This window comes from Oncorhynchus kisutch, linkage group LG16, assembly GCF_002021735.2.
Source record: "Oncorhynchus kisutch isolate 150728-3 linkage group LG16, Okis_V2, whole genome shotgun sequence".
NCBI classification, from domain to species: domain Eukaryota; kingdom Metazoa; phylum Chordata; class Actinopteri; order Salmoniformes; family Salmonidae; genus Oncorhynchus; species Oncorhynchus kisutch.
The window spans coordinates 20,800,633-20,813,409 of record NC_034189.2 but is presented as its reverse complement, the minus strand read 5'-3'; the positions used below and the strand labels follow the sequence as shown (position 1 = coordinate 20,813,409).

Genomic DNA, 12,777 nt, shown 5'->3' with positions numbered 1-12,777 from the left:
AATAGTCTCAATTGGTTGGGGCATGGACTCTACAAGGTGTCAAAAGCTTTACACAGGGATGCTGGCCTATGTTGACTCCAATGCCTCCCACAGTTGTGTCAAGTTGGCTGGATGTCCTTTGGGTGGTGGACCATTGATACACACAGGTAACCTTTGAGCTTGAAAAACACAGCAGCGTTGCAGTTCTTGACACACACCGGCACTTACATATTTTGTCTTGCCCATTTACACTCTGAATCACACAATCCATGTCTCAATTGTTTCAAGGCTTAAGAATCCTTCTTTAACCTGTCTGCTCCTGTCACGATCGTTGTAAAGAAGCGGACCAAACTGCAGCGTGGCATATGTTCACGATGATATCTTAATTAAAGAAAGCACTGAACACAAAACAATAACCGAAAAACCACTGTGCCGCTATAAGCACTGTGCTAACAAGCAACATACATAGACAATCACCCACAACCAACAATGACAAAACAGGCTACCTAAATATGGTTCCCAATCAGACAACGACTAACACCTGCCTCTGATTGAGAACCATATCAGGCCAAACACAGAAACAGACAAACTAGACATACAACATAGAATGCCCACTCAGATCACACCCTGACCAAACAAAACCTATAAGCATACAAAGCAAACTATGGTCAGGGTGTGACACCTCCCCTCCACCTATCCTGATTGAAGATGGATTTAACAGGTGAGGGATCATATCAGTAAGGGATCATAGCTTTAAACTGGTCAGTCGATGTCATTTAAAGAGCAATTGTATTATTTCATATTGTGATGTTGATCCACAGATGAGAATCCTGGTCCTTCTCTCCATTATAAGAACTGTAGTTCTCCACTGCTGTCTGATCATTATAATCATTGTCTACACCACCAGGAAATAGATAAAGCTAAGACCAGTGTCAATAGACTAGAGATGGGTTTTGAATGAAGTCTGTGATACTGTATCATCGCTATGTATTGCAAATGATGATTTATAGAGATTGCTTTGTTGCACGTATTGGATTTGAAAGATATTCTAATTCAATTGATCATCATCATCCTTGCTTATGCTTTATGTGTCAATTGATTGAACTGCTCTTCTGAAATCCCTGTGTACAGAATGTGCCTTCGTCTTGCATGAATAAATATATATTTAAACAACTGATAGGGACTAAACTAGACTTCTTCCTTCTCTTGTGTTCTGTACATACAGTATGCCTGTATGAATGTTTGTACATCGGGCTTCTGCAGAGACAACCTACTGTTACCATTGTAAGAATATTTTAAGATAAATACACAACGCAGATGACTAGAGGCCAAGAGGACTACAGGTCAAGAGGGCTAGAGAGCAATTGAACTAGTGTTTTTTAGAAATTCCAGTCCGGGACTCATAGCTACATGTGGCAAGTTCTCATTGGTCCAAATTGTCTATACATTGACTCTGAAACGGGATACCTGGTATTTGGTCATTGGCCCAATTTACCTGCAAGGAATTGTAATCGGTCAACCACAGGCTAGGCTTGGGTATTAACATCTGCCATCTACTTTCCAGCATAAGAACTATGATTTGTTATTTTTTAATAAATATATTTTTCTCCCCCTGATTTGCTTTTGGGTCTGTGTTATTGAAGAATAACATCAACTGCTAACACCATGCTAAACCCACCCACACATCATGGGTGGGTGTGCTCATTGAGCTGTTCACAGGTACCTGAACACTTTGATCTCCTGTGTGCTCAAGACAAGGCCATCTCTTTGCTTTGGACAGGCCTGGTTGACCTTTCCTTCACTATGTGGTTTCAGCAGAATGTCTATGTGGTGTCAGTGTGTTTTCTCTCATGTTTACATTGCTGATCACGACCATAACAATTAGAAACACAGTCCACTGACATACTTCATGCTATATAGCCTCTATCCATCACATGGGCCAGTTTCCCAGACACAGATTATGACTAGTCCTGGACTAAAAAGCATGTTCATGTTCATTCTTGAACTATGATAGTTGATTTACAGTTTAAAGTAGAAGTTGTATTAATGTATACTAGGCTACAGATAAGAGCCCTACCCACCCAGGTACACCCCTGACCCCTACTAAACTGTCAGGTGTTACACTTCAGATAGATCCTGATTCAGTGAATGATAGGTCATTAGACTGACATAATAAAGACTTGTTTCATCCTGTAAGTGATTCCCCCATATACACTCATGACACTCCACCCCTGTTCACCCTGGTACATATCAAGTTATGTTCTATCTATAACAGACCTCCTATAGGTCATCAGGAGAACTGTAACTGTTGCATGGGGTGGGGCCAAAGATATCTCAGGCACAAAACTGAGTTTGATACCAAACGCATATACAGGTACATACTGCAATGTGTGCTTGAAAATGTATTGCATGCTTACCAGACAACAGTATTACTTTAAACCCATTTTACTGATGGACATTTATATTTCTCGTTCCACACTGCAACCTCAGGATTGGACATCTTTGTTCACTCAGTGCCTGCAAAGTACACAATGTAAAAAATATATATATATACATCATCATCAAGACACCCACCCTGCACAGAATATCCAATAAAGTAAGCATTGGTCCACTTTAAACGTTGATTATATGAGTAATTTTCAGTTATGAAGACCAGGGTCGGCTGAAAAAAGGCATTTATGAAAATGATGCACGTGTCCAGAACGACCAATCACCAATAAGCCCATTGTAGAAGTGTTGTCTACATAGTAGACTTTTTTCACTTAAGACACAGTTAGTAAAGAGGATGACAACATCAAAGATGGTCATGGCACTGTGTATCATACTTCCACTTTTCAGAGTGATGGGTAAGTCACACATACATATTTCTCTGCTTATAGGATGTACACCTTTATTGATACAATTCATACATGTATATTGAGGTATATAATGAAGTTCTGTACTTTTGTGTATTCTAGCTGTGGCACAATCCTTAGCCATCCGTCTCATGTCAGCCAATGTTGGAGACACAGTGACTTTGCACTGCTTTCATGAAGGCAATTTGGCAATGCACTTCTTGTGGTACAACCAACCCTTTGGATATAATCCTCAGCTCATGTCAACCTTTTATGAGTATGAAAAGAATGCTATATTTTACCATGACTTTAAGGGTAACCCTCGTGTCTCAGTGGAAAGCGGCAATGGAATAAACCACCTAAAGATCTCAGACGTACAGCTTTCTGATTCAGCAGAATATTATTGTGGAAGTTCCTACTCCAATATGGTGGAATTTGCTGAAGGATACATTCTTATTGTAAAAGGTACAAAATACAAATTTAGAGAGAAAATAACTAGTTACTTATGGACTGCAACTGAGGGAACATCTTGAGCACTTTTTCCACTTTACCGTCTTGATACAATGATACTGAACACAAAATGATGTATTCCCATAATCAAATATTACTTTATGTATTCAACATATGTTTAGTTAAGACCCACACATATACTTACTGACATAATAACCTTCTTATCAGGTTCAGGATCCAGAAACACCACCGTTGTACAGCAGCCTGTGTCTGAGTCAGTCCAGCCTGGAGACTCTGTGACTCTGAACTGTACAATACACACTGAGACCTGTGCAGGAGAACACAGTGTCTATTGGTTTAGACAAGGCTCAGGAGAATCCCATCCAGGAATCATTTACACCCATGGAGAAAGGAGTGATCAGTGTGAGAAGAGCCCTGAGGCTGGGTCTCCTACACAGAGCTGTGTCTACAACCTCCCCAAGAGGAACCTCAGCCTCTCTGATGCTGGGACTTACTACTGTGCTGTGGCCTCATGTGGGGAGATTCTGTTTGGAAATGGGACCAAACTGGGCATCAAGGGTAGGTGATATGTCTTACATTTTTGTTTACATCTATTGAATAATCTACGGTGTAAATCTGCACACAGTACTAGTTATTTGATCACATAAGAAAACATGCAATCATCCAAATAGTTACTATACTTCTAGCACAATATTTATTTTCACAGACAATGGCGCAGAACCTCTTCTGTTGGTGTATTGCCTGAGCGCATCATTGGGTCTCTCATTTATCCTGATTACTGTCCTTGGCTTCATCATGTACAATATGAACAAGAGAAAGTGTCTGCAGTGTAGAGGTAAGTGAAGTCCATACCTAATAAATTAATGATGTATGTAGCAGATTAATTCCTTCATAGAAGTTGCTAGTCTTTGATATCAGCAGATGTGTCTGTAATGGAAGAAGGAGTTGTATCATTATCTCTTCTTTGTTTCTTTTCAGGACCCGTCTCTCAGACAAGAGGACCAGCAGTCTCTTCTTCAGATGCAGGGGTAAGCAGAATTCCAAATGTTGTATTACAATAAAAATATCAGTTACTATATATTACTATATAGCATATAGTAATATTCTCCCACCATTTTATATTGTTCTTCACAGGCTCAAGATGCAGACGGTCTCCATTATGTAGCTCTGAATCTGAGCAACAAGAAGAACAGGTCTAGAAGACAGAGAAGCAACATGGAGGAAGAGACGGTGTATTCTGGGATCAGACAGTAGAACAATAAAACAGATGCATGAGCTCTAAGTTATTGTATTAGCTTTGTTATTGTAACTGTAGCTACTAATAAATTAAATATATTGCTTCTCTGCCATGTGATCAGATGAATAAAACATTTAACAATAATCAAGACAAAGGAAGTTGAATGTATTTATTTGGGCCATACTCAGGCATCTTTAAGTTGTAGTGAAGAAAAGGGTTTTCCATTCTCATGCGACTAACACCGCCTCACACACACAGCAACCTATTCACAGGTACTCTGTGGTGTGTGATGAACACAAGATGAGGAAGTCGCCAAGGCTTTGTCAGGGCCTGCTGGTCTATTGTACACAAGACACATGTCTCTCTTTCTCTCTGCTCTTTACTCCCTCTCTCTCTTTTTCTCTCTTTCTGTGGTTTTCAGCCGGATGTCTCAGAACTCTTACTTCTCTCATACTGTAGGCTATACTACCTACACTTCAAGATGACCATTTCAGCAACAGTAAACCAACTGTTTTCATAAGGCAGCTTATCTATACATGAGCTATATATTAGGTCATTTGAAGTAGAGATCAGTAGAGTATTCTCGATCAGTGTGATGTTAGGCCACTAGAACAATGGACCTACTCAATGACAATATCATGGGAGGGCATACTATCCATCTATTTTACTGAGTGTAAATCCTGAATGAGAGATCACTAAAAGAAGACTACTGTATTGTTGTAATTAACACGATGGAGAATGAGAGCTGGTTTCAAGCGCAGAGCGCAGCAGGTGTTTAATGTAAAGGACCACAGGACGAGGCAGTTAGCTGGGTCCAGGGACAGGAAGCAGGTCATACACAGGGCGTCCAAAAGGCAACAGTACAGGCATACACTGCCAATTTTGCAGGTTTTCCTACCTACAAAGCATGTCGAGGTCTGTAATTTTTATCATAGGTACACTAGAACTGTGAGAGACGGAATCTAAAAAAAAATCCTGAAAATCACATTGTATGATTTTAAGTAATTAATCTGGGAGGGGGCCTAATAAATGAATGATGTATGTAGCAGGTTAATTACTTCATAGAAGTTGCTCTTCTTTGATATCACCAGATGTGTCTGTTAAGGAAGAAGGAGTTCTCTTTTTTTATCTATGTTTCTTTTCAGGACCCGTCTCTCAGACAAGAGGTCCAGCAGTCTCTTCTTCAGTTGAAGGGGTAAACATAATTCCAAATGTTGTATTTCCATGAAATGTTACAAATAACATATAATAACATTCTCCCTCCATTTTATAATTGTTCTTCATAGGCTCAAGATGCAGACAGTCTTCATTATGTAGCTCTGAATCTGAGAAACATGAAGAATAGGTCTCGAAAACAGAGAAGCAACATGGTGTCACACCCTGACCATAGTTTGCTTTGTATGTTCTATGTTTTGTTTGGTCAGGGTGTGATCTGAGTGGGCATTCTATGTTGGATGTCTTGTTTGTCTGTTTCTGTGTTTGGGCCTGACATGGTTCTCAATCAGAGGCAGGTGTTAATCATTGTCTCTGATTGGGAGCCATATTTAGGTAGCCTGTTTTGTGTTGGGTTTGGTGGGTGATTGTTCCTGTCTCTGTGTTTGTTACACCAGATAGGGCTGTTTTCGGTTTTTCCACATTTCTTGTTTTGTATATTGTTCATTTATCATCTTCATTAAAGATGTATCACAATAACCACGCTGCGTTTTGGTCCGCCTCTCCTTCAACAGAAGAATCCCGTGAAACATGGAGGAAGAGATGGTGTACTCTGAGATCAGACAGTAGAACTGGATAATTGAAAAAAAAAAAGCTTTTTATTAACTCTTTATAAAAATTATTAGCAGTATTACTGTGACTGATAATTACTGTAGCTACTTAAAGGGGAAGTTCATCCATAACACTTCTGGGCACTTTATAACACTTTCCTGGTCATTTTGAGATGAGTTGCTTTAGTATATTTACCAATGTATTTAGTTATTTTCATATTGAAATCCAGGAGTAGATTGTCTGCCACGAATGCAAAATATAAAGAAAACAATCAGCAGGACAGGATAACGTCACCATTATAGTAGCAAGCCAAATACACCACGAGCTAGTTCAGCTAATGGCAAACAAATTGCGTTGTAAATGTAGTGACACTTTTGTAGTGACTGCAGGGGTTAGCAACTTTGCTTGCAATCTACCTCGAATGGTTGGAGCTTTCTGGTCTATGGTGGATAGACGGTGGGAACAGAACCCAGTTTCAACCAGTCCCAAAGTGATCAAAGCGATCACTGCACACAGATAATGCAGCTGGTGAATCACTTCTTTGAATAGACACCATAATCAGAATGTCGGATGTCCTGTAGCCATAACTGAAACAACCCACTGGGAAAAAACTGAATCAACATTGTTTCCACATTAGTTCAACCCCCCAAAAAAATAGATCAAATCAAATCGAATCTAATTTTATTTGTCACATACACATGTTTAGCAGATGTTATTGCGAGTGTAGCGAAATGCTTGTGCTTCTTGTTCTGACAGTGCAGCAATATCTATAAAGTAATCTAACAATTCCACAACTACCTAATACACTCAAATCTAAGTAAAGGGATGGAATAAGAATATGTACATATAAATATATGAATGTGCAATGACCGAGCGGCGTATGGAAGAAGCAATAGATGGTATAAAGTACAGTATATACATATGGGATAAGTAATGTAAGACATATAAACATCATTATTAAAGTGGCATTAATAAAGTGACTAGTGATCCATATCCATGTGTTAGAGTGGCCAATGATTTCATGTCTGTATGTAGGCAGCAGCCTCTCTGTGTCAGTGATGGCTGTTTAACAGTCTGATGGCTTTGAGATAGAAGCTATTTTTCAGTCTCTCGGTCCCAGCTTTGATGGACCTGTACTGACCTCGCCTTCTGGATGGTAGCGGGGTAAACAGGTTAGGGGGGAAGTTGTCCTTCATGATCCTTTTGGCCTTCCTGTGACATCAGGTGGTGCAGGTGTCCTGATGCGTTGTGCAGACCACACCACCTTCTGGAGAGCCCTGCGTTTGTGGCTGGTGCAGTTGCCGTACCGGGCAGTGATACCGCCCGACAGGATGGTCTCAATTGTGCATCTGTAAAAGTTTGTGATTGTTTTAGGTGACAAGACAAATTTCCTCAGCCTCCTGAGGTTGAAGAGGTGCTGTTGCGCCTTCTTCACCACACTGTCTGTGTGGTTGGACCATTTCAGTTTGTCCGTGATGTGTACGCAGAGGAACTTTATTAAATTGTTCCACTTTCTCCACTGCTGTCCTGTTGATGTGGATAGAGGGGGGCTCCCTCTGCTGTTTCCTGAAGTCCGCGATCATCTCCTTTGTTTTGTTGACGTTGAGTGAGAGGTTGCTTTCCTGACACCAAACTCTGAGTGCTCTCACCTCCCTAGTTGTTGGTGATCAAGCCAACTTGATGAACAAGTTGGAGGTGTGCATGGACACGTGAATTCTGATTGGATTTGCAAAAAGTAATTCATGTAAAGGCTTTTTTTCTTCCAAACTTTTAACGTAAATGCAATAAAATGGTGGCCTTTTTTATTGAATTCACGTTAGCTGAAAACTCAACCAAATCAAAACTAGATGTTGAACTGACATCTGTACCAGTGGGAAAGCTCTATGTATGAAATATGAAAATATACAGGATATGTGTACCTGACGGACATTATTGCACACAGGTACAATGCACCTCGTTTTGAACAGATATTCTGCCTACTTACTTCCCTAAAGTTAATCAGCAACTATTTGCCTAATACTTTACTTTAGAGATTGGAAACCACTACTAACTGCTAGCCTATCTACTAGCTATCATCTCTTACTTTTTGTTGCTGTCATCCTGACTTCCTTCCTTGAAGACCAATTGTAAGACGCTCCTTCGTTCCGCCTCCTGTAATTATCAATCTTAGAACCATAAGAGTATCAACATATTACAGACAATATGGAAGACCTTTACGCTAGCACAAAGTAGGTCTTTGTGTTGTTATACTTTTTAGAAAAAAATACACATTAATTTGGCAATTCAATGCCGAAACACCAATTCTTGTTTATGTAACGGTAAATACACATAGTTTTTCATGCATTTTAAGTAATTTCTGAAATGTATTATTTTGATTTAATAACACAGAAATATTAACCATTGAAGCAATGGACCTACAAACTGTCTGGGATACTGACAAACTTCCAGGAAAGTGTTAAAGAGCCCTGAAGTGTTTTATGGTGAACTTACACTTTAAGTGCATTGCTTTTATTCCATACTAATTTGAAATGTACTTGCTTGTAAAAAGACGAATAAAGAATTTAACAATAATCAACAAAAAAAAAAGTTGAGTGTACTTACTCAGGCATCTTTAAGTCATAGTGTTGAACAGATCTATTGACTCAGACCATTACTGATAAGTATTACGAATGTTGCCTTGTGTCAGCCAATCATCAACACCATATATTTTTTTTAAAGTAATGACGACCACCACGTAGTTGTTTGAAGTCTCTAACAAGACCCGGATCCAGAATGTCCCAGGCAGGCACCCACGCTGGCTCTTCGGGACCGTAGCCCTCCCAGTCCACCAGGTACTGCAGAGTCCCTCGGACCCGACGAGCCTCCAACAGATGCAGGACCGTGTAGGCCGGGCAGCCATCCATCCAGTCAAGAAGGCGGAGGAGTACAGTGCCTTGCAAAAGTATTCACCCCTTGCCCTTTTTCCTATTTTGTTGCATTACGAACGGTAATTTAAATGATTTTTATTTGGATTTCATGCAATGGACATACACAAAATAGCCCAAATTGATGAAGAAAAAAACAGAAAAGTGGTGCATGCATATGTATTCACCCTCTTTGCTTTGAAGCCCCTAAATAAGATCTGGTGCAAACAATTACCTTTAGAAGTCACATAATTAGCTAAAGAAAGTCCACCTGTGTGCAATCCAAGTTTCACATGATCTGTCACATGATCTCAGTATATATACACCTGTTCTGAAAGGCCCCAGAGTCTGTAACTCCACTAAGCATGGGGCACCACCAAGCAAGCGGCACTATGAAGACCAAGGAGCTCTCCAAACAGGTCGGCGACAAAGTTGTGGAGAAGTACCAATCAGGGTTGGGTTATAAAAAAATATCAGAAAGTTTTAACTTCCCATGGAGCACCATTAAATCCATTATTAAAAAATGGAAAGAATATGGCACCACAACAAACCTGCCAAGAGAGGACTGCCCACCAAAACTCACAGACCAGGCAAGGGGGGCATTAATCAGAGAGGCAACAAAGAAAACAAAGATAACCCTGCAGAAGCAAAACTCCACAGCGGAGATTGGAGTATATGTCCATAGAACCACTTTAAGCCGTACACTCCACAGAGTTGGGCTTTACCGAACAGTGGCCAGAAAAATATAAGTAAACATGTTTGTTGTTCACCAGAAGGCATGTGGAAGACTCCCTAAACATATGGAAGAAGTTACTCTGGTCAGATGAGACTAAAATTGAGAGCTTTTTGGCCATCATGGAAAACACTATGTCTGGCACAAACACAACACATTTCATCACCCCGAGAACACCATCCCCACAGTGAAGTATGGTGGTGGCAGCATCATGCTGTGGGGATGTTTTTCATTAGCAGGGACTGGGAAACTGGGTTGGCGCTAAATACAGGGAGATTCTTGAGGGAAACCTGTTTCAGTCTTCCAGAAATTTGAGACTGGGACCGAAGTTCACCTTCCAGCAGGACAATGACCCTAAGCATTCTGTTAAAGCAACACTTGAGTGGTTTAAGGGGAAACATTTACATGTCTTGGAATGGCCAAGTGAAAGCCTGGTCTAAGGTCTGTCAATCCATTTGAGAATCTGTGGTATGACTTAAAGATTGCTGTACATAAGTGGAACACATCCAACTTGAAGGAGCTGGAGTAGTTTTGCCTTGAAGAATGGGCAAAAATCCCAGTGGCTAGATGTGCCAAGCGTATAGAGACATACCCCAAGAGACTTACAGCTATAATTGCTGCAAAACGTGTCTCTACAAAATGGACTGATCCTTACCAGCTTGAGATGGGAGACATGAAAGGATGAACAGACCCTCATGGACCTGGGAAGCTGGAGACAATCTGAGACAATTTCCTGGGGAAGTCTGTGTAGTCGAAAGACATTGATAATCATGAGATCAGTGGTCTCCATCGCTGAAGGCAACTTGGGTAAGGCGATGAAATGGGCTGCCTTAGAGAACTCATCGACGACCACCAGGATAGTGGTAAGACGTTGAGATGGAGGTAACCCTGTGATAAAGTTTACAGACAGATGAGACCAGGGCCAGCTGGGGATGGGCAGAGGTTGGAGCAACCCGGCAAGTCACTGACGTGAAGACTTGATTAGGACACAGATTGAACAGGCCGCAACAAAAATACGGCTGCTAGAATCCTGACTAGAACCAAAAAATTTGATCATATTACTCCAGTGCTAGCCTCTCTACACTGGCTTCCTGTCAAAGCAAGGGCTGATTTCAAGGTTTTACTGCTAACCTACAAAGCATTACATGGGCTTGCTCCTACCTATCTCTCTGATTTGGTCCTGCCGTACATACCTACATGTACGCTACGGTCACAAGACGCAGGCCTCCTAATTGTCCCTAGAATTTCTAAGCAAACAGCTGGAGGCAGGGCTTTCTCCTATAGAGCTCCATTTTTATGGAACGGTCTGCCTACCCATGTCAGAGACGCAAACTCGGTCTCAACCTTTAAGTCTTTACTGAAGACTCATCTCTTCAGTGGGTCATATGATTGAGTGTAGTCTGGCCCAGGAGTGCGAAGGTGAACGGAAAGGCTCTGGAGCAACGAACCGCCCTTGCTGTCTCTGCCTGGCCGGTTCCCCTCTTTCCACTGGGATTCTCTGCCTCTAACCCTATTACAGGGACTGAGTCACTGGCTTACTGGGGCTCTCTCATGCCGTCCCTGGAAGGGGTGCGTCACCTGAGTGGGTTGATTCACTGATGTGGTCATCCTGTCTGGGTTGGCGCCCCCCCTTGGGTTGTGCCATGGCAGAGATCTTTGTGGGCTATACTCAGCCTTGTCTCAGGATGGTAAGTTGGTGGTTGAAGATATCCCTCTAGTGGTGTGGGGGCTGTGCTTTGGCAAAGTGGGCGGGGTTATATCCTTCCTGTTTGGCCCTGTCCGGGGGTGTCCTCGGATGGGGCCACAGTGTCTCCTGACCCCTCCTGTCTCAGCCTCCAGTATTTATGCTGCAGTAGTTTATGTGTCGGGGGGCTAGGGTCAGTTTGTTATATCTGGAGTACTTCTCCTGTCCTATTCGGTGTCCTGTGTGAATCTAAGTGTGCGTTCTCTAATCCTCTCCTTCTCTCTTTCTTTCTCTCTCTCGGAGGACCTGAGCCCTAGGACCATGCCCCAGGATTACCTGACATGATGACTCCTTGCTGTCCCCAGTCCACCTGGCCGTGCTGCTGCTCCAGTTTCAACTGTTCTGCCTTATTATTATTCGACAATGCTGGTCATTTATGAACATTTGAACATCTTGGCCATGTTCTGTTAAAATCTCCACCTGGCACAGCCAGAAGAGGACTGGCCACCCCACATATGCTCTCTCTAATTCTCTCTTTCTTTCTCTCTCTCGGAGGACCTGAGCCCTAGGACCATGCCCCAGGACTACCTGACATGATGACTCCTTGCTGTCCCCAGTCCATCTGACCGTGCTGCTGCTCCAGTTTCAACTGTTCTGCCTTATTATTATACGACCATGCTGGTCATTTCTGAACATTTGAACATCTTGGCCATGTTCTGTTATAATCTCCACCCGGCACAGCCAGAAGAGGACTGGCCACCCCACATAGCCTGGTTCCTCTCTAGGTTTCTTCCTAGGTTTTGGCCTTTCTAGGGAGTTTTTCCTAGCCACCGTGCTTCTACACCTGCATTGCTTGCTGTTTGGGGTTTTAGGCTGGGTTTCTGTACAGCACTTTGAGATATCAGCTGATGTACAAAGGGCTATATAAATAAATTTGATTTGATTTGAACAAAGGATCTCACATGCTCCATCATTTTGGGCACCAGAATTTCCGCCTCAAGAACTTCAGTGTCCGATTAACCCCCTGAATGCCCAGTTAATTTAGAGGAGGGTCCCTATTGTAGTACTCGGGACCGGTCTGATCGCGGAACATAAAGTCTGTTAGTGGGTCCCATGCTGGGGTCAGGTTCTCGGGTCAGGGCTTTTCAGATTGTAGTCTCAATACTACATAT

At 41.9% G+C, this 12,777-nt stretch overlaps 1 protein-coding gene across 1 annotated transcript; it reads left to right on the top strand.

The window, feature by feature from the left end:
- The first annotated feature begins 2,821 nt into the window (after window positions 1-2,821).
- On the top strand, window positions 2,822-4,538 carry LOC109906835 (uncharacterized). The gene is made up of 6 exons (XM_020504680.2): window positions 2,822-2,825; window positions 2,937-3,278; window positions 3,492-3,842; window positions 3,991-4,119; window positions 4,263-4,312; window positions 4,419-4,538. Exons 1-6 carry the CDS (start codon window positions 2,822-2,824, stop codon window positions 4,536-4,538), a joined length of 996 nt encoding a protein of 331 aa, XP_020360269.2.
- The last annotated feature ends 8,239 nt before the right edge of the window (window positions 4,539-12,777 follow it).

What these genes read in the sequence shown, in the direction of transcription:
- LOC109906835 (XM_020504680.2), top strand. An exon ending in ATACATTCTTATTGTAAAAG is followed by an intron (nt 3,279 to 3,491) that starts GTACAAAATACA and finishes CCTTCTTATCAG; the next exon opens with GTTCAGGATCCAGAAACACC. An exon ending in TCTCTTCTTCAGATGCAGGG is followed by an intron (nt 4,313 to 4,418) that starts GTAAGCAGAATT and finishes TGTTCTTCACAG; the next exon opens with GCTCAAGATGCAGACGGTCT.